Source organism: Falco naumanni, chromosome 4 (genome assembly GCF_017639655.2).
Source record: "Falco naumanni isolate bFalNau1 chromosome 4, bFalNau1.pat, whole genome shotgun sequence".
NCBI lineage: Eukaryota > Metazoa > Chordata > Aves > Falconiformes > Falconidae > Falco > Falco naumanni.
This window is the reverse complement of record NC_054057.1, coordinates 46,277,133-46,305,084: the sequence shown is the minus strand read 5'-3', so window position 1 is coordinate 46,305,084 and position 27,952 is coordinate 46,277,133. Positions and strand designations below refer to the sequence as shown.

Here is a 27,952-nt window from a genome sequence, read left to right as displayed (position 1 = left end):
GGCCTGACATTTATTTATGCATTTCTGGGGAGTTTTTGTTTTAAGGGGACTTAGGATTTTTTATTTACCTAGCAATCACTTTCAAATATTAGAAGTACCAGCCACATGCTGAGACTCTTCTTTAGTTATTACTGTCCCAACAAAACCAGTATCTGATTAAATCATCTCTGCTTAGATGTCAACCTCTAAGAAAACAGTCTTCTGAACACCCCACACATCAGAGTAGGAATATCGATGTTAACAGTGTAGGTCTTAAGCCAGTTTTCTCCTGTTGTGTTTTACTTCTGTCTATCTACACATCACTGAACTTAAGATTTGGGAATACAAAAAATACCAAAAGACAAAATTCTACTTATTCAGCACATCATTACATCAACATTGACAACGCAGACAGGAAACATCACCAATGAAGGTACTATCTTACATTGACAACGCAGACAGGAAACATCACCAATGAAGGTACTATCTTAGTACTATCTAAAAATTACTACAGAGAAAATTTGAGGTTTGCATATTGCCACTTGTTTGCTGAAAGTACAAGTATTTCAAGACAACAAAATTGACAAAAATGAAGGGGCTTGACTACTTCAGCTAAAATTAATAGTAATGCTAAGTGGTAAATCTGTTATTTCTCTTTAAGGCTCTAGATCAAGCCAAATGCAAGGGTAGTCCCAAGGATTAAAAATGGATTGAGACTCAGCCTTGCTATGGACTTCCTGTGTGACCTTGGGTAAGTCACTTGAGAATTTAGTTCTCAAAAATAACAGGCCTATTATAGCTGCCAGAATGAAGCACCAAAGTTTGAGACCACAGATGTAAGCCAGACCCTACTTACTTCTCATAATGGCAAAGATCCTACCTGGTCAGCCCTTTCAAAAAATGTAGGTAAACATGACTGGAATTTCAGGAATACTGATATTAAGCAACTGAAAGTTAACCTGGAACTGTACTTCGGAAACAGGTATGAAAGTTTGCATAAAACCAGAATTATTTCCATTTTTCTAGCTCTTCTTTTATATACTTGTGTGAAACCTATCACACATAGAATCTTTATGATCTCCAGAGATGCAGTATGTGCTGTTAAATACTGAATTGACAGTCGACGAAGCACACCATGTTCTAATCAGCTTGCAATATCAATTAGAGTTTTTGAAATTACTACAAACAGCTAATGAGTTTAAAGCAACGAGCCTGTATTTTTGGTAAATAATAATGACTGAATTTAGAAGTAGGGATTCTTAAGAGTCATTTGGCTAGATACTGTAGTTCCAGCAATTCCCCTGCAATAGAGAGCAGTTGCTCAAAAATCAGTTTAAAAACAAACAAGCAAAAAACCCACAACCCAAGCTTCACAGAAGCTGTTTTTATTTCTTTAACATAGTAAGAGAGTCCCCTGCATGTTAAAAATGTCTGCCGCTGGCATTTTAAACGCCACTGGCATTTTAAACCCTATTAAAACAGATGTTTCCACATGAAGAAAGGTATTGCACTGATATTTTTACTTCAGATTACTCCAGCCTCTCCCCCTACCACTGTAAAACTTCTGTAAGAAGAAATGACAGGTTAATACCACCACCTGAGTCCCAGCGGGGAAGGAGGCAGGGAACAGCTGTAGAACCCCCTTCCCCGGGCACTGCCAACGGCAGAGCTTGCTGACAGAGAGTGAGGGCCTAACTGAAGTCAGTAACATTGATACTAGTGGGACCTGTAATTAAAGCCCAAAGTCCACAGAAAGACTCAATGGAGAGGGATATCTGATACAATAGAAAATGTTCAACAGAAAATTCGGTCAGAGCTCACAGAATTCAGATCCTCAGACTTTTAACTGAAAGGTTTCATCTACTTCATCTCCCTATGATAAGGGAAGCCCATGTCAGAGGGGAAGTTTCTTCGACTTGCTACTCTTCGTCAACTGCTTTAGCGGCATGTTTACCAGTCCTGTAAGCAAGAAACTGTTTCAGGCAACTAATCACCTTAAACTGTACCTCAGCTAGCTAATTAACTTAAAACACCCTGATTCACAATCGTTAAAATAACAAGCACTGATTGCTGACAGTAAAATGAAGAGATAATAACATTTTTAAGCATATTCCCATTATATTTCAGTAGCTAACATTAAAACAGAAGTATCACTTGTCTATATGAGAGAAGATTTCCCTGGACTAAAACAGTTAATTCAGATGTCCATGTAGACCTGTTCACTGTGCCTGGAATTTTAACTCAGGCTACATTCCTCAATTCCCAAATTGCAAGTTTAAATTAATGCTAGAGTGAAAACACGATGCCTAGTGAAAAAGAAAGGAGGGACACAAGAGAAGAAAGGCACGACAAGGAATACTGTATCCCAAGCGTCACTAACACCTGACATCCTGCCAGTAGTTAACACCTGGGAGCTAATAGAAATACACCATACTTTTGCCTTATTCAGTCACCTACGATCTTCTTACAGTCTTTAGCTTTGTAACAAAACTTTATAAGAAATTATTATTTAATAAAAAGAGAGGAAATCCAACTGTAAAGCAACTGAAATGGCATCTTACAAGTCAATCTACATAACCTTTTAGTAATGAACTCACTGTTACCAGGGGTAGAAAAACAAACAAAAAAACACACACAACAAAAAAAAACCCTAGAAACATCAAATCAGTCTGCCTCAGCCTCTCGCCTCACAAACACCTGACAGCATGCAGAATTTACTCAGTTTCACACATTCTTCTTTTGGCCGTTAAATATGCACCTGAAACCAGAAGGCATACTTACATTATTTGCAAAACATCAATATAAAAGGTTGGTATCCTTTTAACCCTCTGGTAAGGCAAGTTTTAAATATTTAGCTTGTTTTACTTGTCTCACAGTATTACTGAAGAACAAGATGTCTTACTTTTAGTTTTGCTGTTTAATAAAAATTAAGACAAACCTATAACATATATGAGATGTCAAGAAAGCAACTAATCCCAATCCTGCAAGCCAACACAGAATAAGAAAGCATTTCCTGATACTCTATTTAAAGACCACGCAGGATTTGCATAGCATGGCAATGTGGATGACTGGGGAAAAAAAACAAACATCATTGCATCCCTCTTTTCTCCTCCTAATTCCTCTGTCACAAGAGGGGGAAAAGGCAGATAGGAAGAGAGACTCCCAACCAGCACTATGTTTCTGCTTTATCAGGATGGTGCTATAGTCTCAACACTTCGCTAACTCCTTTGCTGTAGCAGATGTTTTCGTGTACTGGCCAGAAGGACAATGACACAGGATAGTCTTCTTCAGGTACGAAGTGCCAGATTTTCTTGTAAGTGGAGGCTTTAATGGCAGCGCCAATCAGCTCTTTTGCTGATCTCCTGTAGGGGCCAATAAACAAGGTAGAAAAGGAACCACCTCTAGAGTTAAGAAGATAAGACTGTCTTCCCAGCTACAGCTAATGCATCAGGATGGCAGCCTTAAGTTCTGGCTCCCAAACACTGAGAGATGGGGAAAAAACCCAAACCAAAACATAAGTTTACAGTACAACAGCTGTGTTAAGTTTACCAACACATAAGAAGACTGAAAGTTTACAGTATACTAACTTGATGCTGTGGCCCAGTATTATTAATTGGTATACTGGATGTCAAGTGCAATCTCTAATAATCTCACATCCTGTGGTAAAGTGGGGAAAAGGCAACTGGAACGGCATAAAATTTAGTGTGTACTACGAACAAGCCAGTTGCTGAAACATCTCCTGTATGCTGATGTCTCATTGACAGAAGGTACTCACCTATAAGAGACTCGGGGGGGGGGGGGAGGGGAGGAGGAGAAAAAAAACCAAGAAGTCTCATATTTATTTTAAAGGTTAAAAGGGTTAGCATTTTTCCAGATACTTTATTTAGTAAATATTTCAAGTCAATCATAAACCCACTGCTCAGAAATTTCTATTATCCAGAATCTATTATCTAACCAATCCTGATGCTTCAATGCACGACTTAAGTTGGTTTTAATTCCTCAAAAAAAGGAACCAAAATCAGCCTAAAACAAGACATGCCATATTCTACATTGCAGAACTAGTTGATAAAGACTCAGAGGCTTTTTGTAGTAAAACGGGTGCAGCAATGAGGTCCAAAAGTGATGAAGATGAAAGATACCTGGAATGATACCACATCTTCTACACCTTTTGTTTTCTGCAAGTGATACACACTGCAGACAAAACGTTTTGTGCCAAACAGCACAAAAATCTGGTTTTCTAATATTAAGCACAAAGGAAAAACACTGACAGCAAGCGTGGTAAATAAATCCCTCCCTTGAGAACGAAAGCAGCAGACAGGAGGGGGCTGACATGCATGCAGGAGAAAACTAAACACCATCTTTTTTTCTACCTGCACAAGTTGCCATTTGCTGCAGCGATCAAGAATCTCTTTTGCCCGTTGATTTCAAAAGCTAGGCTCTCAGAAAAATTCTCTCTCAAGTCATCTGTTGATATGCTTTAAGAGTACGATATTCGTATCACTGGATCTTTAAGAGAAAAATCCATTTTCTTTCCTGTTCAGGTAAACATGTTTACAGCTCCTGCACAGACGCTGGGTGGTTCAGACTCACATGTCACACACATGTCGTCAGCAACAAGAAAAGCCCCTTTCTCTGGATCATCAACATTTTTAATAAGGTAAAGAGAAAAGCACTTTCCAAACTTACCTTCAGCACAGCCAAATCATGAGCTAAATATAAATATTTACACTACGACAAGGAATTAATAGTACGAACGTGCAAACAGAAATACTTGCTAGAAAACGCACACAACAAAAATAAGGAAGCCCTCCTAAGTTCAAAGCGATCAAACCAACTCGCTGCCCCTGGAAGGGCCGTTATTTATCCCCACGTTCCGCCCGAAGCGGTCAGGATTAGAGGAGCAGCACCCATCGTGACTCTGGTCTATTTCGGAGCCCGTTCACTGCGTACGAAAACATCTCAGATCGCAGGCGAAAGCCTTCCTATCTGTGACCCTGCACAGGAAATGCCACATAAACCCTAAAATTGCCAAGGAAGGTTACAAAATCTCCTGCTTTACATCCCATTCCGAAGAGTCGCTGCGAGAACCGAACTACTTCTCCATTTTCCAGAAAATCAGCAGAGTGGGTGTTACGAGCGGTTATTCCCCCCGCCGTGTACCTTTCAAATGCATCTTAAAGTAACACACGTACCGGGGGGGGAACGACAAACCCACCCCAGAGCAGCCCTACGGTCTGAAATGTAAGTGTAATTCCTTATATAGACTGCAGCAGTTGGTCGCACACGCACGGGGAGCGGAGCGGGGGCCCCCGGCCAAACCGTTACCACCCATTATTATACAAACAGGTACCTCCGAAGCCAGAGGGAAGGCAAGAAACTTCGCCGCCCGCCCCCCGCCGCCCGCGAGCAGCCCCCCCACCTCCAGGCCGCCCCGGCGGGACCCGGGGCGGGGAAGGCAGCGCGGCCGCGGGGCGCCGCCGGGGACCAACTCTCGGCGGGGAGGCGGCGAGCGGGCGGCGGGGGCGCCGGGCCCCCTCCCGCCGGCCCGGGGCGGCCGCGCCGCGCTGCCCCCGCGCGAATCGCCGCCCGCTGCGGCGACGGTGCCTCCCCCCGCCGACGGCGGCCGCGCTCCTCGGGTGTGCCCCCCCCCCCGCCTCCCGGTGACGGCTGGCGTCCCCCACCGCCGCCCCCCCAAAAGGCGAACGCCGACCCGCCCCGCGGCGCCGGCCGGGAGCGAGTAGCCGGCCCGCTGCCGGGCGAACGAGGGGAACTCCGGCGGGCGGCGGAGAGGCGCTCCTAGGCGGGCGGCGGGGCGATCCCGCCCGCGGGGCCGGGGCGGGCGGGCGGGCGGGCGGGCCGGGGGGGGGGGCGGGCGGGGAGGCCCCGCTCCGCTCCGCCGGGGCGCGCAGGTAATAAGTTTCGGAGTTGGGTCTGACGGGGCCGGGCGGGCGACGGAGGCTCCCCCGCCGCTCCCCGCGAGGCTCGGCGTCCCCGCCCGGGCCGGAGGGCGGCGGCGCGGCCGGGGGGCCCCCTGAGCCCGCTCCCCGCAGCGGCGGCGGGGCGGTCGCGGGGCGTGTGGGGGAAGGCAGCGTGTAACGGTCCCGGACAGGCGGCGGAGTGCGGAGGCACCGCTAGGCGGAGGAGGGAGGCAGGCAGCGAGGCGAGGGAGGCACCAGGTAGCGGATATAACGGTGCGGAGGGAGCCGGGCTCCCGGCGAGGAGCGGAGGGGGAATTACTTTCGCGCCCGCCCGACCTCCCCCCTCCGCGCTCGGGACGGCTCTGCCCGGCCCCCGCCCCGGCCCCGCCGCCGTCCCAGCGCAGCCGGGCCGCTGCCCCGCGGGCTGACTGACCGTTATTGCGCCTCGGGTTCGCCTGCTTCCTGCGCTTACACCTGGGGCCATCCGCCATGATCCTCTCGCTTGTGTCTAAATGCTCCAGTCACCTCCTCCCCCGCCCTCCCCCCTCCCTCCCCTCCCCTCCCCCCCGGACCTGGTTTACGACACTGGGTGGTTTTACTTTTACATCACCTTCCTACACCTAGTGCTCGGCCGGAACCTTGTTGCCAGGGGAGACGGGCGCTTTACGGCAGGACGTTTGAACGGCGGCGGGGGAAAAGTTGCGGCCGCAGGTACCGGCAGCGGCGGCCGCGGCCGGGGGAGGCTCGCGGGGCGGTTGCGGTCTCGCCCCGGGGACCCCCGACCCGCCGCGGGGTGCGGCCCCCCGGTCCTCTGCCGGCGGCAGCGGGGGGGATCCCCGCGGGGCGGGGCGGGCTGGGCTGAGGGGGCGGGGGCCGCCGATCCCCGGGGAAGCGAAGGGGGATCCCCGCCGTCGGCGCGGCCCGCGGGGGAGCCCTTCCCGCCCCGCTGCCAGGTGCCTCCCTCCCGCGGCCTGCAGGGCGCAACCCGTCGGCCGCCGCCCCCAGGTGCAGCGCGGGCGGCCGGGCCTGTCGGGGCCGGGCCTGTGCCCGCCCGGCTTCCCTCGCCCCCGCGCCGGGCACCCGCCTCCGGCGCTGGAGCAGTGGTGGGGCTGGCACCGCCGCAGGGTCCTGTCCCCCCCGCGCCGCGCAGCCAGCTCCCCGCCGCCCTTACCGTAACCCGGCCCGGGCAGGGGGCGCGCCGTGCAGGGGTGTTGGAAGCGGCGGGCTCAGACCGGGACTGTGATCTCGCCTTGCAGGCCCATCAAGAGACAACAGCCGGGCGAGAGTCGTGCTGTTGACGCTGCATGTGAAATCTGTCATTCTTGGGCTTTCCTTAACCGTACTTCCCATTTCTATGAAGAGGGGAAGAGGTATAAAGTTCAGCGCCCTAAAAAAATAGAAAGGGAAGGTTTTTCACAGGTAATTAATAAATAATCTCCTTTGGGCTTAATAAAATGTGTAATGTATTAAAAATTAAAACATTACCATCAAACACTCATTCTATTTATTTACTGCTGCTTCTCAGGCAATAAAAATAAAGTTTCCATTTCTTTCTAGGCCTAATTCCTTTTTTTCCCCTCTTTATTCTTTTTTATTCTTTATTTACAGTTCTGCGCTTCTGGCCAATTCTTTTATCCAACTAAGTTTCAGTGACAGTGTTTATGTTAATGGGTACTTTTTATAAGTACTTGATAAGCTACTGAATTTGAGGCCTTTAGGTATTCTACACTGTTTCCCCAAGGTGTGTGTTCACACACTGTAACATACTGCCTCATCTCATGGATACTGAACCCTGGCAGTCTGTAAAAGTATCTTTTATCTGAAGCTTCCCAGAAGTCACTACAATCAGAAATGCTTACAAAACAAAACAAGTATAGGGCTAAAATGGATTTGGTAAAGTTTGGTAAAGACCTAGAGGCATTTTTTTTCAAAATTAATCGTACTCTCAGAAACTTACATGAGTCGTGGATTTGGGTACTCGCATGGAAACAGTTGCTGCCCTTCTTTACAGGTTACGAATCATTTGTCTAATCTCAAAAAATTTGTAAATCTAGGTGTAGTGGGTTTAGATACATATCTTTACCCAGTGTGCAATGGCTGCTGACCTCAACTATTTAATGAGGGTCTACCTGGGAGTTGTTAAAGGGTAACAAATCAAACAGTACAAAGTGTTTGATGGAAGAATAGAAGCCATTTAAAAGCATTAGATTCGGCATTAGCTGGGAGTTCCAAACCCCTAGTACAAGGGTAGCCAAGAAGCACAATGTGAAACCAACGACAAGATAAAAATGAAACATCTGCAAAATTCTGAGTGAGTGAATTACAGAATCATGGAATGGTCAGGGTTGGAAGGGACCCCTGGAGATGATCTAGTCCAACCCTCTGCTAAAGCAGGTTCACCTACAGCAGGTTGCACAGAATCATGTCCAGGCAGGTTTTGAATGTCTCCAGAGGAGACCCCACAGCCTCTCTGGGCAGCCTGTTCAGTGCCCTGTCACCCTCAAGCTAAACAAGTTCTTCCCCATGCTCAGAAGGAACTCCCCGTGTTGCGATTTGTGCCCATTGCCCCTTGTCCTGACTGAAAAGAGCCTGGCCCCATCCTCTTGACACTCACCCTGAAGATATTTGCATGCATTGTTAACATCCCCTCTCAGTCTTCCTCTTCTGCAGGCTAAACCGGCCCAGCTCTCTCAGCCTTTCCTCAGAAGTGAGAATTGCAAAGATTAAGGCAGAATCTCATTTTTGTCCTGCTTTAGTAGTTCAACATCCTTGCTTGTCAGCTTTTTCTGCAGAATACCTGTGGTCATGCAAGTGCTTGCAAATGAAGGCTAATGGTGTTTTGGAATTTTTGAATGTTTTTATCATTCTGTGGATTAATTTAACCAAAACTCACATACAGATTTTGATGCTGGTTTTAGTTCCTTAAAGTCTGTCATATTTAAGAAGGTAGTTGCATAAATAAAACCCATAGCTGTAATAATATCTGTAGAGTTGTAACAGCATTCCCCTGCATGCCCCCTCAAAATTCCAGGCCCCTGTTTAAGCACCTTTCAAGTAGTTTATTTTCATTGAGTTTTGTCACTTTTTACCTCTGCATAAGAATTCTTGTCTGTTTTGGGCAATTTATGTTTCCTAACAAAATGAGGAGAGAAGCAGTCTCCTAGTGTTTGTTACAGCTCTTTTTCAAATAGCCATAGTGTCTGCTTGAGCATTAGTCTCTTGAGATTTCCAGGCAGGTGGGAGAAACCAGTGACAACTCTTGCTGCCCGTTAGTTTCTGAAGAGCAGTACTGAAACCGGCAGGAGCATTGCTAGCTCTACACTGCTATAGTTTTGATAAATGAGAGGAGAAAACCAAAGCAATCTTTGTATGTGTTATCTTTGATACCAAGTAGGTCTAGAAACTAAAAAAGCAGAGGATGGTGTTTTGCGTTAAATTATTGATTATTGCAATCACTATTCATTGTGAAAGCGTCTTATTCACAACTTGTAAATAGATATGTGGGTGGGTTGCTTTTTGGGGTTTTGTTTTTTTAAACTTTGATATGTTTAATCCAAGCAACTGAGCACTTCATATCTTTGTACACAAAGTTCCCATTATTTACTGTGCTAAAAAGCATCACAATTAAGGATGCAGCCACTGTCAACATGTTTTGACCCAACGCAGTCTAATCCTGGATGCAAACCCACTAGTTAAAATTCCGGCTATCTTTGTAGTGTTCTGCAATACGTGAGCACATTGTGTATGTAATTTAAACTGGTTAGTGCTGCAAGAATGAAAGATCCTGTTTTTCTTTATGGTGCACAGCTTTCAATCTGACTTTTCAGTCAAGGGTGCAGGAATTAATGTATTAATTTGCAAAATCTCAGCAAAGCAGTATATTTTCTGCATCTTCCTAAATGTGGCAGGCTTAAGAATATGTATCTTTAAAGGAGGAATTCTAAGACTGTGGTCATCCATAACAATTAGTTTGCCTCCAGTGACATAATTTGTGTGGGAATTTAGGCAACCTGTCTAGGCGTGATGTAGCTGTCACATCAGATTGCATAGCTGCTGTATTTCACCTTTTTTTAAATTTATTTCCATTGTCTGAAGACAGGAATTAAAATACTTCAGTAGTCAAACTGGAGTATGGATGCTTGGAAACCAGCTAATGATTATTACAGATGTTTTTTGCCATTTAAAAATAGTCATGTATGTCGTGTTATGGTTTATGATCTCTTGAGTACGTATTATTAAATAAAAGCAATCAGTTGTCTGTTTGTATGCCTACTCCTTATTCTTCTTTATGAAATGAAGTTTCACAACCTGTCTTGAGTATTCTAGATTTAATGGTGTTCATTTAGTTGAATGAATTGAGTATTACAGTGGAAAATGAGTCAGTGAATTATTTCTTCTTTAATTTCTGGTTTGTGGAGATTCTTTTTTTTTTTTTTTCCTGATTTCCATTAATGAAACTTTGTTTTCACTTCTGTGTATTTTCTTGGAATGTCAGTTCCTAAAATTTACTTTTCAATTTATGATTTATTTTTTTTTAAAATGTGCCTTTTCTTCTCTGTAGAAATTGTAGTTGAAAGATTTACTGGGAGAACAATGACCCAGAAATACACAGCCTGACTGCAGCTAGCTGAGGAACTAATCTTGAATAAAATGTGGATTTTGGAGATATCAACATATGGTTTTAGTGCCCTTGCAGATGGTCTTTCCATTTCTATTTGTGCTTCCAAATGAATCTAATAAGTTTTGAAGGTGTACCCTGGGATGTTATACAGTCTCAAAAAATGGTAAAGCCACTTGAAATTTGCACATTCGCTTAGAGTGGAGTTTGTAAATATTTATCAGGAGAAATTATCCTTTTTTTACTTTTCTCAGCTTTTATTTTTTTTATGGTTTTGTACTTTACTGTGTATATATTTGTTCATTTAAAGCTTAAAGCTATGATTTCTAATAAATTGTCATGTCATTCATGACTTGAGAAGGCTGTACCTGCTTGAAAGATTTAAGTATAAGGATGTAAACCGCCATACAGCGTCAATGTGTACATAGCTATATACAGCTATAATGATTTGCATGTATGCAATTGACTTTTCAAAAATCGTCCTTGTTAAGAAAAGGTGTTTGTGAAGATCACAAAGGCCTTCTAAACCATTTTGTTTCACTTGCTCTCCTTTTGCCCTGCTTGTTGCATATTGTTTTTCTCTTGAAAGCAGTTAACGTGTTGATGCCTGTGTCAGGGTGTTATGCTGTATAAAGTGCATGTACGAAAACATAACGAAGACCTACAATTCAATTCTTATGCGAATTTTAACTTTAGATGTGATCTCTGTTTCAGAGCCTTCACATATGCAAAAAATTATTTTAGAGAAGGAAAATATTTGAAAAGGTCATTCCATATTCTTCATCCAAAAGGCAAATCTTGTGTGTTCAAAATGGAATTGGAATGCAAATTCAGGTACAAGCACTGGGTTGTGAACAGTTGTGATTTTTTTGTTTGTTTTCAAAGTACCTGGAGCTTCAGTTGAGAATGTCTACTTCAATACTTTATTTTGTACTGTTAGATACAGTAGCAAAATGCAATATCAAAGTAGTAATTTTTGTTTTAAATTGCACCTGAACTTCTGACTGATCAAATTACAGTTGTAGTGCAGTTAGATTACCCAGTTTTATTAGTAGCACATTTTCCATTCATCTTTGTTTATGATGACTCTTCGTAAGTGTTTTTATGCATTATATTATCTAATTAAAAACTAATGTATTGTGAATATTTTCCCATATGGTTCATGTTTGTTTCCTTCTGTAACTTACATTCTGTTTCTGATTTAGTTCTACTCCTCAGCCCTCTTGCTGTTTGCTGTCACAGTTGTGTGCGATTGCTCATTTGGATCTCATTTGGAGCTATTCTCTTTGTTATGATATCTGTGCAGCTGGCTCATTCAGCTCTTTAAAGTCCAACTTAACATTGATTTCTTAATTATTTCATTGCATATTCTCATTTATATTTGGGGTCCTTAATTGCTGGAACACATTCTAATGTTAGATGTTATTAATTTGTTATTTCTCGTTTGTCTTGGTTTTTTTCTCACTGCAAAGTGCATAATACTTCTGCAGGAAATGTTTGCTAATACATAAAGGAAAGCTGTTGTTTTGGAGCTGCTATAGTTTTGGAGCTTGCAGTGTGTCTTCTGGATATACAAAATTAACAAAGCAAGCCAGAAAAAAGGAGTATGTAAGTCTATGAAAACAAACCAACAAATACTATTAAAAATCCAATTTTGCTTAAGAAACCTCAACAAGTCATCAGTTGATGCCATGAGGAGAAACACAGATACTGTAATGGTTATCTTCTGAGATGTGAACAGAAGCTTTGGTGTATTCAGCATAACTGGTCTGATTCCCCAATTTGGCAAGTTAAGGGGCTGTCTGGTAGATACAAACATATGGCATTAAAATGGGCAGTAGTATCTTTGAAACTCAGATGCACAGACCAGATCTGTTGGCACTACAGAGCTGTGTAAAATCTAGTGTAATTAAATCTGAGTTTAGTTTACTGGAGGAGGGAACAGCAGTTCAGTGCAAGAATGATCATGTGTTGATAAAGAATTGGAAAGAGACTATGATTCTCATGTAAGGCTATGCATATCAGGAATTTTTGGTTTCAAGGTAAAACAAGGCAAGCCTAGTTTGGATCCATCGAAACAATAATTGTTTCTTTTTTCCCTGGTGGAAATAAAAGCCTAAAAAGATTTTATGTGAGATCAACTTTTTTTACCCAAGTATTAAAAGCTTGGGTTAGAGCAAGCATTCGTTTACAAGCAGAGGAGGTGGTCCAGGGGTTTTCATGAACCAAATGATTTGAAAATTCCCTTTTATTAGGTTCCCTATTCTTACTGAAGAGGTTTGAACAGAGATGTCCATGGTGAGCAGTACCCTAAATCACTGGGCTTTAGATATTCTGAAGAACTCTCATGTTCTCTTACTGATGCTGACTAACTATGCAAGTACTGGAAGAAGGACAAGAACTCCGGTGTCATCTTAAGAGAAGGACTGAAATACTCTGCTCCTCTCACTACTTAGATAAATGTTCTGGCTGTTAGGTTATCTTTCTCTAGTTCAATGACTATTTTACGTAATTTATAGAAACAAAAAGCATTCATCAGTGCAGATGAAGACCACCTGAATTGTTGTCTTTAGGAAGGTGAATTGGCATCATTGGTGAATGATGATGATTCAGATTTGTTTGAGGACAGAATCAAACCTTAGTTTTTAATATCCTGGAGGAACTCAGTGACTACTGGCATTTCATATTAAAGATGGATTACACCCAACATTTCATGCATGCAGGGCGTGTTCTGGATAGCCCAAATCAATTTCTGCAGAGCAGCGAGGTAGAGAAAAGCTGAGCTTGAAGATCTGCAGGTGTTTAGGTAGAGTGAAGAGCTAGGCAGTTGTAGGAATGACCAGAAGCAGATTTTAACATGCATGGAGAATTTAACTGAAAAATCCTGAATAACTAGGATTAGCTAGAAGCTGAAAGCAGTAATGGAGAGCTTTTTTTGGATTTAGATGCCTGCAGGATTTTGTCTGACCACTGTTTTGCAAATGCAAAAGCTATCCAAAGTAATAAAACTAAAATTTGAGTGCTTCAGGTGATTTAATTTCTATTTAAAAGATTCATTGCCTATTTCAGTAGCTGTTGGTAGGTATTCATTGGAGCAGCTGATTTCTTGCAAGCAATGACTAATTCATGTTCAGTACCTGTAGTAGGTGACCATGCATGGGACTTAGCTGCCTTATGTGGAGTTTTACTTCTGGGCTAGTCCCTCCAGACGGCCTTTGTAGTTAGCAGGGATCTAGTCAGCAGAGCGTGGTATACTTCACAAGCATCTAAAGTTAAGTGAGACGAATCCCACCCCATCTCTTACTCTTGACATCAATCCAGTCAGTGACATATGCTTTCCTGTCGTAAGGTTTTGGGGGTTTACAGAGATGACTTCATCTCTCTGCTCAGATTTTTACTCCCAGTTTTGTTGGATGAAAATCTGTTGCCTCACCTGCAACTGGTGTCTTTTTTGCCAAGTACCTTTAGATACCTTAATAAGGCTGTTACCAGCTCTCTGGTTCCTGCATAGTGTACCATATATCACACAACACCAAAGGCAACAAAAGCATTTGTTATGGCGTGAAAGAAAATCGCTTTTTTTCATTTATTTGTAATCCAGCCAGATGTTTATAAAATATTTGTGTAGGCTTAGCATAGAGAGGATAACTGTGAAAATCTTATTCTGGGAAGATGTATCATCCCAAACCTCCAAATTTGTTCCTGCAGGTGTGCTTGTATTTGGATTCATCGTTGTAGCACCTTGAACAAGAGGACAGAAGAAATTTTCTTAATTGTTATTAATAGAAGTGTTTTGGTGCCATGCCATTTATTCTAAATAACATCAAGAACTTCATGGGATTCATTGCTAATTTTAGATGTAGGTTTAATTTGCAAAATGGAAAAGCTCCTCACTACAATAGCGTTCTTCACCATGAATCCAGGACTATACTTACTTGCATGCTTCATCTTAGAATACTTTATCTTTAGTTGGTGATTGCTTCATAAGGACTGCTCTGCTCCTTAATAGTATTTATAGACTCCAAGATGTTTTTGTCTTAACATTGTTGCTTGCTTAAATATTTATTCCGGAAGGTCTGAAAAATTATGCTTGCAAGTACTGTTAATTTCCCCTAAGAAAGGTAGCTTATGCACAACTATTTTTCAGAGTCTCTTTCAAGACATTTTAACTACAATCTAGTCTTAATCTGAGTCAGACTAAATCACATTTTCTCCTGAATAGTAATGTACTACATTAGTTTTACAGCCTCTGAAACTGCATTTTAAGGACATATGCATTGCTGGGGTCTCCATTTCCCTCAAACTGATGCATACTGATACGAATCCTAAGCAAACAGTTTATGTGCTGTTTTTTCCAGGGATATAGTGATGGATAACCCTTTCTGTTGACTTGGGCAAGACTGAAGAAAAGAAAGCAAACAGACAGACCTGTCTATTGCTGTGTCTACCTAGACTGAAATGCCAGACTTAGCAAACAGGCCATTCTTCATGCATAGAAAAAAATACTGGACAGAGTATCCAGCCAGCCAGGGATCATCAAATGTACCAGAGCAAAATCCATGGTTAAACTGAAATGGAAATATTTAAGGTAAATTCATCTGTGTGTTCTTTTCCTTGCTTGCTACTCGATGCTGTCTCTCATGTCCTACTGCACAAGAGCTCAGGATGCCTTTCTTCACTAGCTTTTCTTACCTTTCAGAATATTAAAAAATATGCATAACAATTTTAGATAACATTTATGGTGTATATCTGTTACTACATCAATCTGTTTGTATATACACACACATGCATAAAGCTGTTTTTGAAGATTAGGAAGGTCACAAAGTCATGGGCTTGGCCTAGATTCATGATCCCTTGGTTATACCCACATCTGCCTGCCCCATCCCTCCCCAAGAGATTACTACCACCACAGCTGAGGCTGCTGTTCAAATCCCTGTGTATTAGCAAAGCAAAACCAGCGGTAGTTCAAATTAAAAGTACTATGCTGGACCAGCAGCTGCAGACTCAGTCTTTCTCCCATTTATTTGAAGTGGCGGAAGAGGTTACCATCTCTAGTTATATGATCAATGCTGTTTTCAGCTGCTCTCAGCTATAACCAGCATGGATGACAACATTACAGAATGGAAATATTAATGCTTCCCTTTTCAGTCATAGAGCTACATTACCCCATCTCTTCCTGCACCTTAAGAAGATGTGTAGCTCAGCAATGTATTAATATATCTTTCCTCCATGTTTAAAACAGTTCCCAAATCCTACTCATGCAAACCCCAGTCTGAAGACAGTCTTGGAATTTGCATGTAAGGCAGTTCTAGACAGATGCTTACATTTAATTTTGACATACATGACACGCAATATATGGGAAGTCATACATCCTGTCAGACACGTTTCATTCATCAGAGTTCATTTTCCAAATGCTTTGAGAAACTTTGAAGAATCACAACATGGGAAATTCCTTAAACAAGAAGAGTGTTTGAGGATTCATTTGGACTTTCTTGTTCCAATAGCATCTGCTATAATGATAACTACCAGCTAGGGGTATGCATCTCTGCATCTCTGCAGGAGAGGAGCACGGGGGAGTAGGTAACAGAAAAGCTCCAACTTTTTATTCCACTTTCCTGCTGGGAAAAGGTTCAGATTTCTCCAAACCTTTTGCTCTTCCCCATCAGAATCTCAACAAACTCATCAGGAAGCTCTTTCTTCCTCAGCTAAAAGAATGTCAAAAGCACTTCATTTCCCTTTTGCAGTCCTACTTGGATCTAAATCTGCACTTGACATTTCATGCTACGCCCAGTTCCAACAGATGTAGGCTCTGTGGCCTTGCAATTAGGTACTATGTTAAGTGATATCTAATTTTAGGAGATGCCATATGGCCTTCCCTGTATTTTCCTAGAGAGTTTATGAAAGGTAAGCATGCTGTTTCATTGGAGGGATCCATCACTTCCTGAAGTCATGGGAACACTCATGCTTCCTCAGGATGATTCAGTGCTCTTTGGACTGCAATCCATCACCAGACTGTGCAGAGCCCTTCCTACCTCCAGATATGATCTCAAAAAGAAAACATAATAATTAGTATCAGGGCATTTATCTGGAGCCTAAGAATCTAAGTTTCAGGATGAAGATATAGGAGTCGTTCTTCTGTCTTTCCCATTAGAAGATGCCTGTTGATTTTAGGGACTAGTAATCTCCAATTTTTTAGTTACTATTCATTTCAGTGTAAGAGACCTCTCTTCTGTTATCTGATCATCTGAGATCCTTTTACAAGAAAAACATCATTCCAGTATTAGAATATTTCAGATTGCCATATTTACTCAGAACATACTGAAGCAGGATGCAAAGCAGTGTCAGAAGAAAGCTACACTTCTCCGTTGGATGCTGAGTATAACCTTCCGGTCTAAAGAGAATCAAAGAGTTTAAGAAATTACTGGCTTAGTGTCATGCAGAAAATAATGAGCAGTGATTTAATAATAATAATGACACTTAAATATAATTATAATAATAAACCACACAAAGACGAAGCTATGTTGATTATGATACATGTTAAGACATCTTGGGGGTTAAGATACACATTGAAGAGTGTCAGGGTTGTCTCTGTGCCTCTCCCATTAGGAATTAGATCACATTCCACAAGTCTGAAGGTAATCTTCTTGTTATCATTTTCCATTATTAAATTTTCGGTGCTGCTCTGTCAAGCTCTAGCCACGTGTTTCCTAAACAGAGTCCATCTGACAAGTTGTCTGCTTGCTGGCAGCACATCCGTCACTTGGAGCATTTTTCCTCCTCACCTGACAGCACTGCTTATCCAACTGTTCTCAGAGTGGGAATCTGCAGAAGGCACTTAAAGAAGAGACAGAGGAGGCTGTCCCCGGAAAGCAGCGCTCTTTGAAATGAATACAGGGAGGTTTTTGGCCGGTGCCTCACCATATTCTGCTGAGTCAAGTCAGCATTAAGTGAATACAAATTCTCCCTTGGGAGTCCTAATTGCAGCTGAGGATCTGAGGAAGTATGGAAGGAAACAGGAGGGCTGCAGTGCTCTCATAGCTGCTTCTTTTGAATATCCAGGAAACATACAAGGAGAGACCCGTGACCCACAGGACCTGAGAACTGCAATTGCAGGCCATATCCAGCTTTACTCCTGTTGATTTCATCTGATCCTATTGCAGAGAGATTTTGGGATGATCAGTTAATCAGTAGCAAGTCCCTACAGAGCTGTCTATAATGGGCATTACTATGAAATTTGCCAGCATCAGTGCTGTATCTTTTGTGCACACAGCTGCTGGTGCTTAGTGTCCATTTCTCCCTGCATAGATTGATGTACATGGCATCTGATAATTTTTTTAGTGTATTTAGTATATTGTAACAATTTATATCATGAGTGCGTCAATGCAACTTGTGGAGGGTAATCAGCCTATAGTTACCCTTCATTTATCTACGGGCAGTAAAAAGTAAAAAGTGGTTATTGGTCCTTTCTTGGAGTGACACAGCTGAAATCCATCACCCAAAACATAACGGTGGGCCATATTGTCTGGAGTTGGCTGTGCAGATGGAAGGAGGGATGGGTGGAAGTGGGTGTCACTGGCATACAGCCTGCAAAGCTGCTTGTGAAAGGGTGGAGAGAAGGAACAACAGGAGAAGCAGAAGTATGCTTTGGGGAGAAAGTCCAGCAAAACTACTTTTTCAGCAAACTGCTGCCTAAAAAGAGCCTTGAAATGGCAAGCACAGGAGCTGCCTTGTAGTGTTTAATTCCTGCTTGGTTAGAGAAGCCATAAACCAGAGGTTTCTGAAAACTTCTGATTTGCATTTGGCAGCCAACAGCTTCAAGAGCGGATCAGGGCATGGAGGGGTCTACGTCAGCCCCTGCCCACCTGTGCTCCCACGCTCCCCAGGGCTCCCCTCTGCCACCCCTCTGAGCAGCCCGGGGACAGCACCCATCTGTGCCTGATTCAGCAAAACAAAGAAGCAGGATGAGGTTGGAAGAGCTCCTAAGGCATCAGCCAGTAATTAAGAATCCTCATTTAGGAAGAGCCTTGAAGCAGGATGATGACCTGTGTCTGGGAAGTAAAGGCTGGGCTTTAAGTCAGTGGCAGTGGCTTGAGAACTCTGGGGTTGCGTTTTGTTCAGGTTTGGTTTTTTAAGTTTTGGAGGATGATTTGGTTTGGTTTGGGGGTTTTCTGGTTTGGTTTTTTTTGGGGTGGTGGTAGTGGTGGTGGTGCTGGTTTGTTTCTCTCATTTTAAATATCCTTACTTCATATTCCTAAGTGGTTTAGAATGAAGTGCTCCAAAATAGTGAAGCACAGATAAAGAACAAGAGAATTTCCATGTATCTGAAATAGTAATCATCCCCAGAATTCTGAGTATGAATTTTTGATACAGTGTTACAAAAAAATAACAAAGCTACCTGTAGTGGGACATCAGGAAGATTTCCCAGAATATTCTTTGAAAGTGAGCAGTGCCTTGAACCTATCGAAGTGAAAGTCCAATGGAGTAAGATCTTCACCTGGCACATGCTACCTTGCTTTCAGCCATTTTTTACACTTTGTTTTTGTCCATCCACTTTCAGATGTAACTAATCTCCCCTGGGTGGCAATTCCAGCATTGCTGCAGGAATCGTCCCACTGCACATTCTGTAATAAAAAATACACCACAACAGGTTATATTTAACAAGGAAAAGAGGAACAGAAAGTGGTACATCTGCACAATGAATATAATATAGCATTGACTTGGAATTTCCTGACTTCAGCAGTCCCTCCAAAATAATAATGCATTAATAGAATTACACTTAGCTTTCTGCTTTTAAAAGGAAAATATTTGAAAGCAGAAGTCTTTTCATCTTCCAAGTTCTTCTGGCTCTGTGTGTGAGATAGTGGAAATAACACAGGACTGTGTAACCACAGCAAACAAGTGGAGTGGGAATTTTGTAGCTGCTCGGCTGGCCCAAAGCAGAGCAGTAGTGAAGGAGCAGCCTGGATTTTGGATTTAATAGGTGGAATATTTTTTTCCCCTAAACTCCATTCATTTCTATGGATAAAATAAAATTACTCTGTTGCAGGCAGAACTGGTGGTGACCTGTAATTAAGGATATCTGACATTTCCATTATAAGAGGCAGGTTTCAGTTGCCTATAGTTTCAGCTGTTGGTTGGTTTAAATTTTAACTGATTAGGCAAGAGTTTCCTTTTCTGGGTATCCCCTGCAATCTGACTTTTTTAGAGGGATGCAGTAGAGAAAGAGTGAGAAGTTCATCAAATTGTTCATCAGTATCTATAAAGCAATTAAGCAAAAATACGTTCCTTTGACCATATAGAGAAGCTCTAAACTCCTTGCTTAAAATTTGGCAAGTAAGTCACCCCCTTGTTGGGATGTCTTTTCAGCTTTCTGTGGAAAATCTCGGCTGATACATAAGCAGGAGAAATCTGTTCAAATTTAGCACATGGATGTGCAAAAAAAAAAATTCCATCTACTTTGAGCATGCTCCAAAGCAGGGACAGAATTAGCTCACTGAGGAACACTTGATTGATCCACCAGTAAAATGCTGAAAGGCAGCAGAAATATGTACATATTTAACCTCCCAGCAATTTTAACTTCAGTGGGGCTTAGCTGATGAAATGTATAAAGTCATTTTTCTTTCCTGTTTTACCAGTAAAATTCCCTGATATAGACAAACCTTCAAAGTGTAGACTTTATTCTCTCTCTTATAAATGAATTTTATCTTTAGCATCACTGTAAAACCAAAAACATGACCCTGTGACTCACTGACTTCTTCCTAGGTGTTTTTCTAGAAGGCATTACCAAATGCTCTTTGGATACTGACATTTTTAACCATATTAATAAAAATATCAACAATGTGCACGGATGACATAATTTTGGGATCTCGATCAGTGGAGATTGATTGACATTACCTGTATATAGCACTATGTCTTAGCACCATTCTCCATTAAGTCTGGGTTTAATATCCAACCCATTGCTACCAAACAGGGTATTATTGATGTGCCACAGTCACAGGCTTTTGTTCTGAAGCTTCCTCAGTGCTCTACCAAAGCAAAAATCCCTTCTTCTCTTCATTGCCCATGCATCTTCCCCCTTTTAGCTTTTTGCTGTCATCCATAAAATCTAAGAAATGAAAAGGTGTAGAAACTGCATTATTACTGGTAAAAAACCAGCCTTGCTATTATTTACAGAAGCAGCACCAATCCTTTGTTTTCACCATAAGAGAGCAAATGTGTTTGTTTTCCTTTGCAGGGTATTTGGTATGTCAATAATTTAAGATATTAGGGTTTGACACTTCACTGTTTTCCTGAGGGAGTATTTGGAGATAAGTTCACAAACCAACAGGTTTTAAACAAGACACATTGCTCTTGGTTTGGGAACGGCTCTTAGAGCTGGGTGTGGTGTGCACCAAACGTCAAGCAGCCTGGCTGACGGGCTAATGCCATCATTGCCCGGACTCCCTGAGGGGCTGATGGGGGTCAGGCCATAGGGGTTATGCATCTTCTTCCATTTAACTGCAGGCTTACAGCAAGCCTGAGCAGCTTTTCCTGAAGTGAGCTTGAGCGTGGGATCAATGCGAACACATACATTCTGTAGCTCCATGGGACCTAGAAGATCCGGCGGGAATATGTATGCATCTCAGTCGTGATTGCTGCAAGCTGTGATCATGTCCAGGGACATTGCAGAGCTTCAAGACCATGTTGAAGACCATGTTAAGGTTAATGACATTATTTACAGCATGCTGAAAGCATCCTTCCTCTGTAAGATATAGAAGAATAAACAACGTGAACTGGGACTTTTTTGATGTGTAAGTTCAACACATTGCTGCATCATAAAATAATCTAGGAAATTTTGTTTGGGGGTGTGTGGTTCAGACTAAAGATATAATACTGATTTTCAGTAATTAAAAAGTGCAATGTGTATGGTGTTTACAAATTTTAGAAGCTACATCAGGGTTTTGTCTACCGCTTGTATGGTATCTACCTACTACATGTCCTATCATTTAGCTTAAGGGGAAAAAATATGCTGGCGTTGTTTTTTTCCATCTGTTCCATAACCTTTGATACGGAGCTTCTAAAAAGTTTAAAGCAGACTAAACAGGGCACAGTCAAAACAGTAAGGCAGCTTTTCATGCATTCTTTAAATCAGATGTTTTAATTCTAGTTTTCAGTTTGTTTGCTAATTAGAAAACAGGTCCGCAATGTGTTATCTATCTTCTTCCATTTGAATCAATAAACAGAGAAGTCATGAGAAAGGGACCTCTTCCCTTCAGGGAGTCTTTTCTTGTTAATGTTGACTCAGGTTGCTAGTGCTTATTCTTGTCTCCTTTCCTCTTCTGCCTACTTCCCAGTCTTTTCTCTTTCAGTTCCCCCTCTTGTTTCCCAATGTGAGATCTGTTGCCTTACACACAGCATGTATGCATTTGTCCTTCATGTTTACCTGCTGTATCATGAGTGCACTGTATTTTTCAGTCTGCATAGCAAAAGTAAACTCTTTAACCAGACTGAATGATGCTTTTTAAGCCTATAAAATTTTCAAACGTGAGTTTCATTGAAAGTGAAACAGATAAATACTTCAGCTACAAATAATGAATGTGCATTTTTAAATAACTGGTGAGACCTGTTTGGAATTATCCTGAAGGTTTGCCTCCTACCTGAAAAACCATGGTGCTGGCTGAGAAATGAGTACTTTATGTGCTTGCAACTTGATAACATTGAGATAAGTTATTAAATGGTCTCAATTTTTTTATTTGCTCTGTGCTTTGGACAGCATAGTCAGATTTTATAACTTCTCTTTTATGCTTAGCTGAGTCCAGTTCCTGCAGAGGCTTTACATGTATATTTAACTTTATTTTGGTTAACTGTCTGTGTAAAGACTTTTTAGATTTTGGACCCTGAATAGTTTCTTCCTTGCTGAAAAGACCACTTTAAATTTCAACAGGGAAACAGAAAAGTCCCTTAACAACTTTTAAGGAAGCTTTTAAAACAATGATTTGAGGATGTACTATTTAAAGTGAATTGCATCAGATGCTGGCTTATTTTGAAATAAAAGTCTGAATAGCAGTGACCTGCCTTTTGTGTGTTCAGGCTTGCTACTAGGAGATTCAAAAACTATTTGTAAGGGAGTGAATAATCAGAAATTCAAGTGTAACTGAATGCTGTGGGGTCCAAGGGCTGCAATTCCCACTTGTATAAGCATGAGCAGGATATATAGAGTCCCTGCAGACTCTAGATACACCTTGCTTGTACTCTGTATTGCTCCTGTGTGTCAGCTCTGAAGGGTTTCTCCTGTCATCTGGAAATAAAGAAAGGTCAGTTAAAACAAATATCATAAAAGGACACGGTAGAATTTTTCAAATTTTAGAGACATTATCTATCTTCAAATCCCCTCACTAGACCTACATTAAAATAATGATCGCAACCCAAATATAGAACATTTGAACTGTCCTTTTCCAGGCCAGATGTGCTGTGTTATGTAATGCCAATTCACGGTGATTGCTGGAGCTTGGAGTAAAAGGAAAATGAACATATTGTAGATATTGTTCCAAAGAGCAAACGTTATAAAAAAATGTTATAAAACTCAAGGCCTTAAGCAAAAACTTTTAGCAAACACAAATTCTACACAGAGCCTTGCCTACATAGTAGAGGCTGATCTCTCCAGCAAGTACAATTCAGCCACAGGCCCCAGAGGTTTCAGTAAGACGAGAGTCCAAACACACATCCCTACACCAGTACATTTTACCCAGATACAAAAGCATTGTTAACTCCTAAGAGCTTATTCCTCTAGGCACGGCACATTTCTAAGTTAAATGCACCACAGCAGAAATTTTCTCCATATGCTTTTCAAAACCCTATTAAATAAAAAACATCCAAGCAAGTAGTTGTTGATACGTATGTGCAACAGGCTTCCCAGAAATTCTTTGGAAATAGAGCATCAATGTTTCCCACTGTTCGCAGGGAGGAAATCTGCTGAGTTCAGACGGCTGTAATCAATCCACATTGCAAAGTCACAAATGGGGAAACAAAGGACAATCGCTGCCCATTTTTTGCACTGCGGATGCATTAATCAGACTCCATTTTCTTCACTGCTTCAGAATGCATTCTCAGGGGGATGTGCCAGCCTCCTGCCTCCGTTGGTTACATAGCTGTCCCCTGTCACTGCAGCCAGAGCTGGGACAGCACACTCACCACTTGAAGCATTTCACAGTTGTGATCCCAAGCAGAAGACCAGTGCACTGGAGAGGCAGATACACCGGGGAAAGACTTGGAGTATCTACATGAAGTGTCTGAACACATATAGGGAGCATACCACAAGAGTCACCGAGCTCAGTCGACTCCAGGAGCATTTCTTATCTTTTAAACCTCTTTTCACTGTGAAGAAAAATTTCTTCCTTTTCAGGCATTCTGTAGCAAGAGCAAAAATAGGAACCCGGTTATGCCTGGCCTCGCTGCAGGGAGGTGAGAACGGGTGAGGACGGAGGGTGCTGTGCTGCGGTTACGCCTAGGGCACAACCTGTGCAAGAACTCGCTGTCCCCAACTGAGGCACGTAACCTTTAGCAGCTCACTTGTTCTGGGAGGGGATGGCAGAGCAGCTGCACTCTGCCAGAGCAGCAGGGGAGACTGTACCTGAGCTCTGTTCCTTGAAGGGCTAAGCCTTGGTGTATTCGTATTTTAGGCACCCTTTACCTCCACCTCGTAGACTTGTGATGCAAGAGAGGATGGATGAGTCTTTCCCTAGGCTATTTAGGAGAAACCTGCTTCCATCTGGGAGAGGGACTCAGCAGTAAATGGGCAGCATTGGTAGGCGATTACAGCACCCCCATGGCGTCAGACTCTTTGTGAGGCTGACTGAGGGGTAGGAATAGGCAGGGGTAGGTTGGCAGCTCGGGCGCAGCAGACACCAGTGATCTGCCAGCTCTTTCTGCCTTGTGCTCTCTCACTAGACCCAGATAACTGGGCCTGTCTGCGCCCAGTCTGAGATCTCTGACGTCGCTCTGGGAAGGCTGGTGTGCCTGCGCAGCTCTCAGGCATTGTTCAGAAAAGCCACTGTGGGTTTTCAAACCCATTTAGTTCTGCAGATGTGTTTCATTGCTACTGTGTTTCTAGATCTGTGCCCTTTTTTTTACCTTTAGCATCAATAACATCAACAAGAGAGATTTAAAGGCAGCAATCCTATCTCCCCTCTGGCTTTATTTAGCAGCTTCTTTTAGTCTCATAAGGTAGTTTACTCATAAAATAAACTGCTTAACCTTGTAGCCTTCCTCTGCACCTATCCCAATTTGGATGTCTTTTCTGAATGCTAGCGACCCAGTGACTCAAAAGATGTCAGAAGAGGTGTCGCCAATGCCTTGGACAAGGGCCGGAATTCTTCCTATGCTCTACCAACACTTTTTTGTATCCTGTGATCACGTTTTCCATCCTATGATCACATTTGCAGTTTCTGAGGACCACGCTGACTGGCAGGCTGCGGTAATCCTGTGATCAGCCAGTGTGTTCATGCTCATCTCCCTCCTCTGTTGTTTCTGTTTCATTCTTGTTGTTAGCTGAAGCTCTTGATCTCACACTTTCTTCTTTTAAGTTTCAGCTCATTTCTATTATCTCACTGCCCCTTTCTGACTCTTTCAGAAAAACAAAAAATGCTCTATTGTTGATGCCACCTTATCCTCATTATTATCTATTCATTTTCCTCAAGGGACTGGTATTTTATGTAAAATAATCATGTAAAACTCTAAGTAGGAAAATCAGGAGGCCTTGCTCTTTTTTAAGTAGGATCAATCAAAAAATACCCCCACGCATAGATGCGGTGCTTAGTGACATGATTTAGTGATGGGCACAACAGTCCTGGGTTAATGACTGGACTTGATGATCTCAAAGGTCTTTTCCAACCTAAGTGATTCTATGATTCTGTGATCCTATGAATTCAGATAATCTTAGACAGCATGTACCTGCCCACTGCACCAGGGCTGGTCGCTTGTGGAAAGCCAGTGTTGCAGTAGCTGGCAGCACACAGAGTCTGCAGCTCACAGGGAATCACTGTAGGGCATGTATGCAATTGATTAAATGATATTGTGCACAGTCATCAAAAATGGAGCATCACAATACATGTAAAGATGTGCTTTGTTCTAATCTTTGCCTGCATAATATCAGGGGAACATGTATTTCTAGATAAAATAAATGTAAATGGATATAACCAAGCCTGACAAAGTTACCAGACTTGCCAATTGCTGGAGGTAAGCTGAGAGAACATAAATTCCCCATCCAGTTCCCAATAAAATATTTTAAAAACTCACAGGTGGGGGATGTGCTGCTTTAAGGGGCCAGTACAGCAGGTCTCTGAGTGGAGTGATCCACGTGTCCCACAAAGGTGGGTTTGATGAAGCGGTAGAGATTTTACAGGAGATGAAATATAAATAAAGGAGAAAGGCAAATGTCTGAGGATGAGTCAGCCAAAAGGTGAATGCGTTTAGTCATAAGTGGGCTGTTTTGTAGATCACACCGAGACTCAGAAACCAAGATAAGGCTGCAGAGTCTGTGCTTGAACTTTTTAGAAATCTTTATTTATTACTAGAGGATGACATCCACAATGTCCCTGCTCCTTTCCTTCTCTCTTTTATTCAGCTCCTACTTCTTTAGCTTTCTGTTCTCTTGCTTTTTCCTTTTTCGCTTTAATTTCTTTCTCTAATTAAATTAAAAAGGACTGCATGTGACTTACAATATCTAACTTCTCGCTGGCAATCCCAGATTCAGTAGTGATTTTAACTGACAGTTTGTAATTAAAGATAGAAGGTTTATAGGTTTCAACTGCATATCTGCATTTCTTGTCTTCTGAGTGTTTTTTGAAAACATAACTGTGTAAATCAGGACTTTTTATATGTGTATATGTATAAATATTTCTGCTTTTCTATCTGATCAGATTAGTGTTATTTAGGTCACCTCTAGTCAAAGAAGCCACGCTGGTATAGCAGTATCAGCTAGGGGAGTGATTGCTTTGGGTTGTTGGTGGGTTTTTTTTTTCCCTTTCTGTCTGGGGAAAATCTGAGTTTAATGTGCAGTGAAATTAGAAGAATCCCCACAAGGACACAACAAAAAATCATGCTTTTTCTGGGAGAGCTTATTTTCCTTTGGGTAAAGCTCTACAGGTAAAATTACTCTTTTTTTCTTTCTTTCTTTTCTTCGCCTCCTCTCCTCTCCTCTCCTCTCCTCTCCTCTCCTCTCCTCTCCTCTCCTCTCCTCTCCTCTCCTCTCCTCTCCTCTCCTCTCCTCTCCTCTCCTCTCCTCTCCTCTCCTCTCCTCTCCTCTCCTCTCCTCTCCTCTCCTCTCCTCTCCTCTCCTCTCCTCTCCTCTCCTCTCCTCTCCTCTCCTCTCCTCTCCTCTCCTCTCCTCTCCTCTCCTCTCCTCTCCTCTCCTCTCCTCTCCTCTCCTCTCCTCTCCTCTCCTCTCCTCTCCTCTCCTCTCCTCTCCTCTCCTCTCCTCTCCTCTCCTCTCCTCTCCTCTCCTCTCCTCTCCTCTCCTCTCCTCTCCTCTCCTCTCCTCTCCTCTCCTCTCCTCTCCTCTCCTCTCCTCTCCTCTCCTCTCCTCTCCTCTCCTCTCCTCTCCTCTCCTCTCCTCTCCTCTCCTCTCCTCTCCTCTCCTCTCCTCTCCTCTCCTCTCCTCTCCTCTCCTCTCCTCTCCTCTCCTCTCCTCTCCTCTCCTCTCCTCTCCTCTCCTCTCCTCTCCTCTCTCCTCTCCTCTCCTCTCCTCTCCTCTCCTCTCCTCTCCTCTCCTCTCCTCTCCTCTCCTCTCCCTCTCCTCTCCCTCTCCTCTCCCTCTCCTCTCCCTCTCCTCTCCCTCTCCTCTCCCTCTCCTCTCCTCTCCTCTCCTCTCCTCTCCTCTCCTCTCCTCTCCTCTCCTCTCCTCTCCTCTCCTCTCCTCTCCTCTCCTCTCCTCTCCTCTCCTCTCCTCTCCTCTCCTCTCCTCTCCTCTCCTCTCCTCTCCTCTCCTCTCCTCTCCTCTCCTCTCCTCTCCTCTCCTCTCCTCTCCTCTCCTCTCCTCTCCTCTCCTCTCCTCTCCTCTCCTCTCCTCTCAACTCTCCTGTCCTGTCCTGTCCTGTCCTCTCCTCAACTCAACTCAACTCAACTCAACTCAACTCAACTCAACTCAACTCAACTCAACTCAACTCAACTCAACTCAACTCTCCTCAGCTCTCCTCAACTCTCCTCTCGCCAAGCCGCGGGGGGCGGCCGGGGGCGAGAGGGGCGGCGGGAGCGGGAGCCCGGCCGGCGGGGCTCGGGCAGCCCGTGCCGCGGACGCGCTAGCCGGCAGGAGCCGGCCCCGGGCGCCCGCAGAGGCGACGTTTCCCCGCGCCCAAAAGCTCCGGGCAGCCCGGCCGCGGGAGCAGCTGCGCAGCGGGAGGCGAGCCCGGGGGAGCGGGACGGGACCCTGAGCTGCCGCGGCCGGGACGGAGGGTGCCCGGGC

General features: G+C 43.2%; 1 protein-coding gene and 1 long non-coding RNA gene across 3 annotated transcripts in view; one reads left to right on the top strand and one right to left on the bottom strand.

Moving 5' to 3' along the window:
- Positions 1 to 6,449, bottom strand: part of ZEB1 (zinc finger E-box binding homeobox 1) — a 126,239-nt gene extending 119,790 nt beyond the window's left edge. Inside the window, exon 1 of the mRNA XM_040593360.1 lies at positions 6,331 to 6,449. Within this exon, the coding sequence (XP_040449294.1) occupies positions 6,331 to 6,388 (58 nt within the window). The 5' untranslated portion in view covers positions 6,389 to 6,449. The remainder of the gene's footprint in view (positions 1 to 6,330) is intronic.
- LOC121087873 lies at positions 333 to 26,602 on the top strand. Of its 2 annotated transcripts, XR_005827777.1 has the most exons (6): positions 333 to 412; positions 460 to 5,325; positions 6,522 to 6,608; positions 7,154 to 7,316; positions 14,874 to 15,103; positions 17,231 to 26,602. It is a non-coding gene; the product is annotated as an uncharacterized LOC121087873 (long non-coding RNA). The 2 variants fall into 2 exon arrangements; XR_005827778.1 differs by lacking the exons at positions 333 to 412; positions 460 to 5,325 and adding an exon at positions 5,859 to 6,155.
- The last annotated feature ends 1,350 nt before the right edge of the window (positions 26,603 to 27,952 follow it).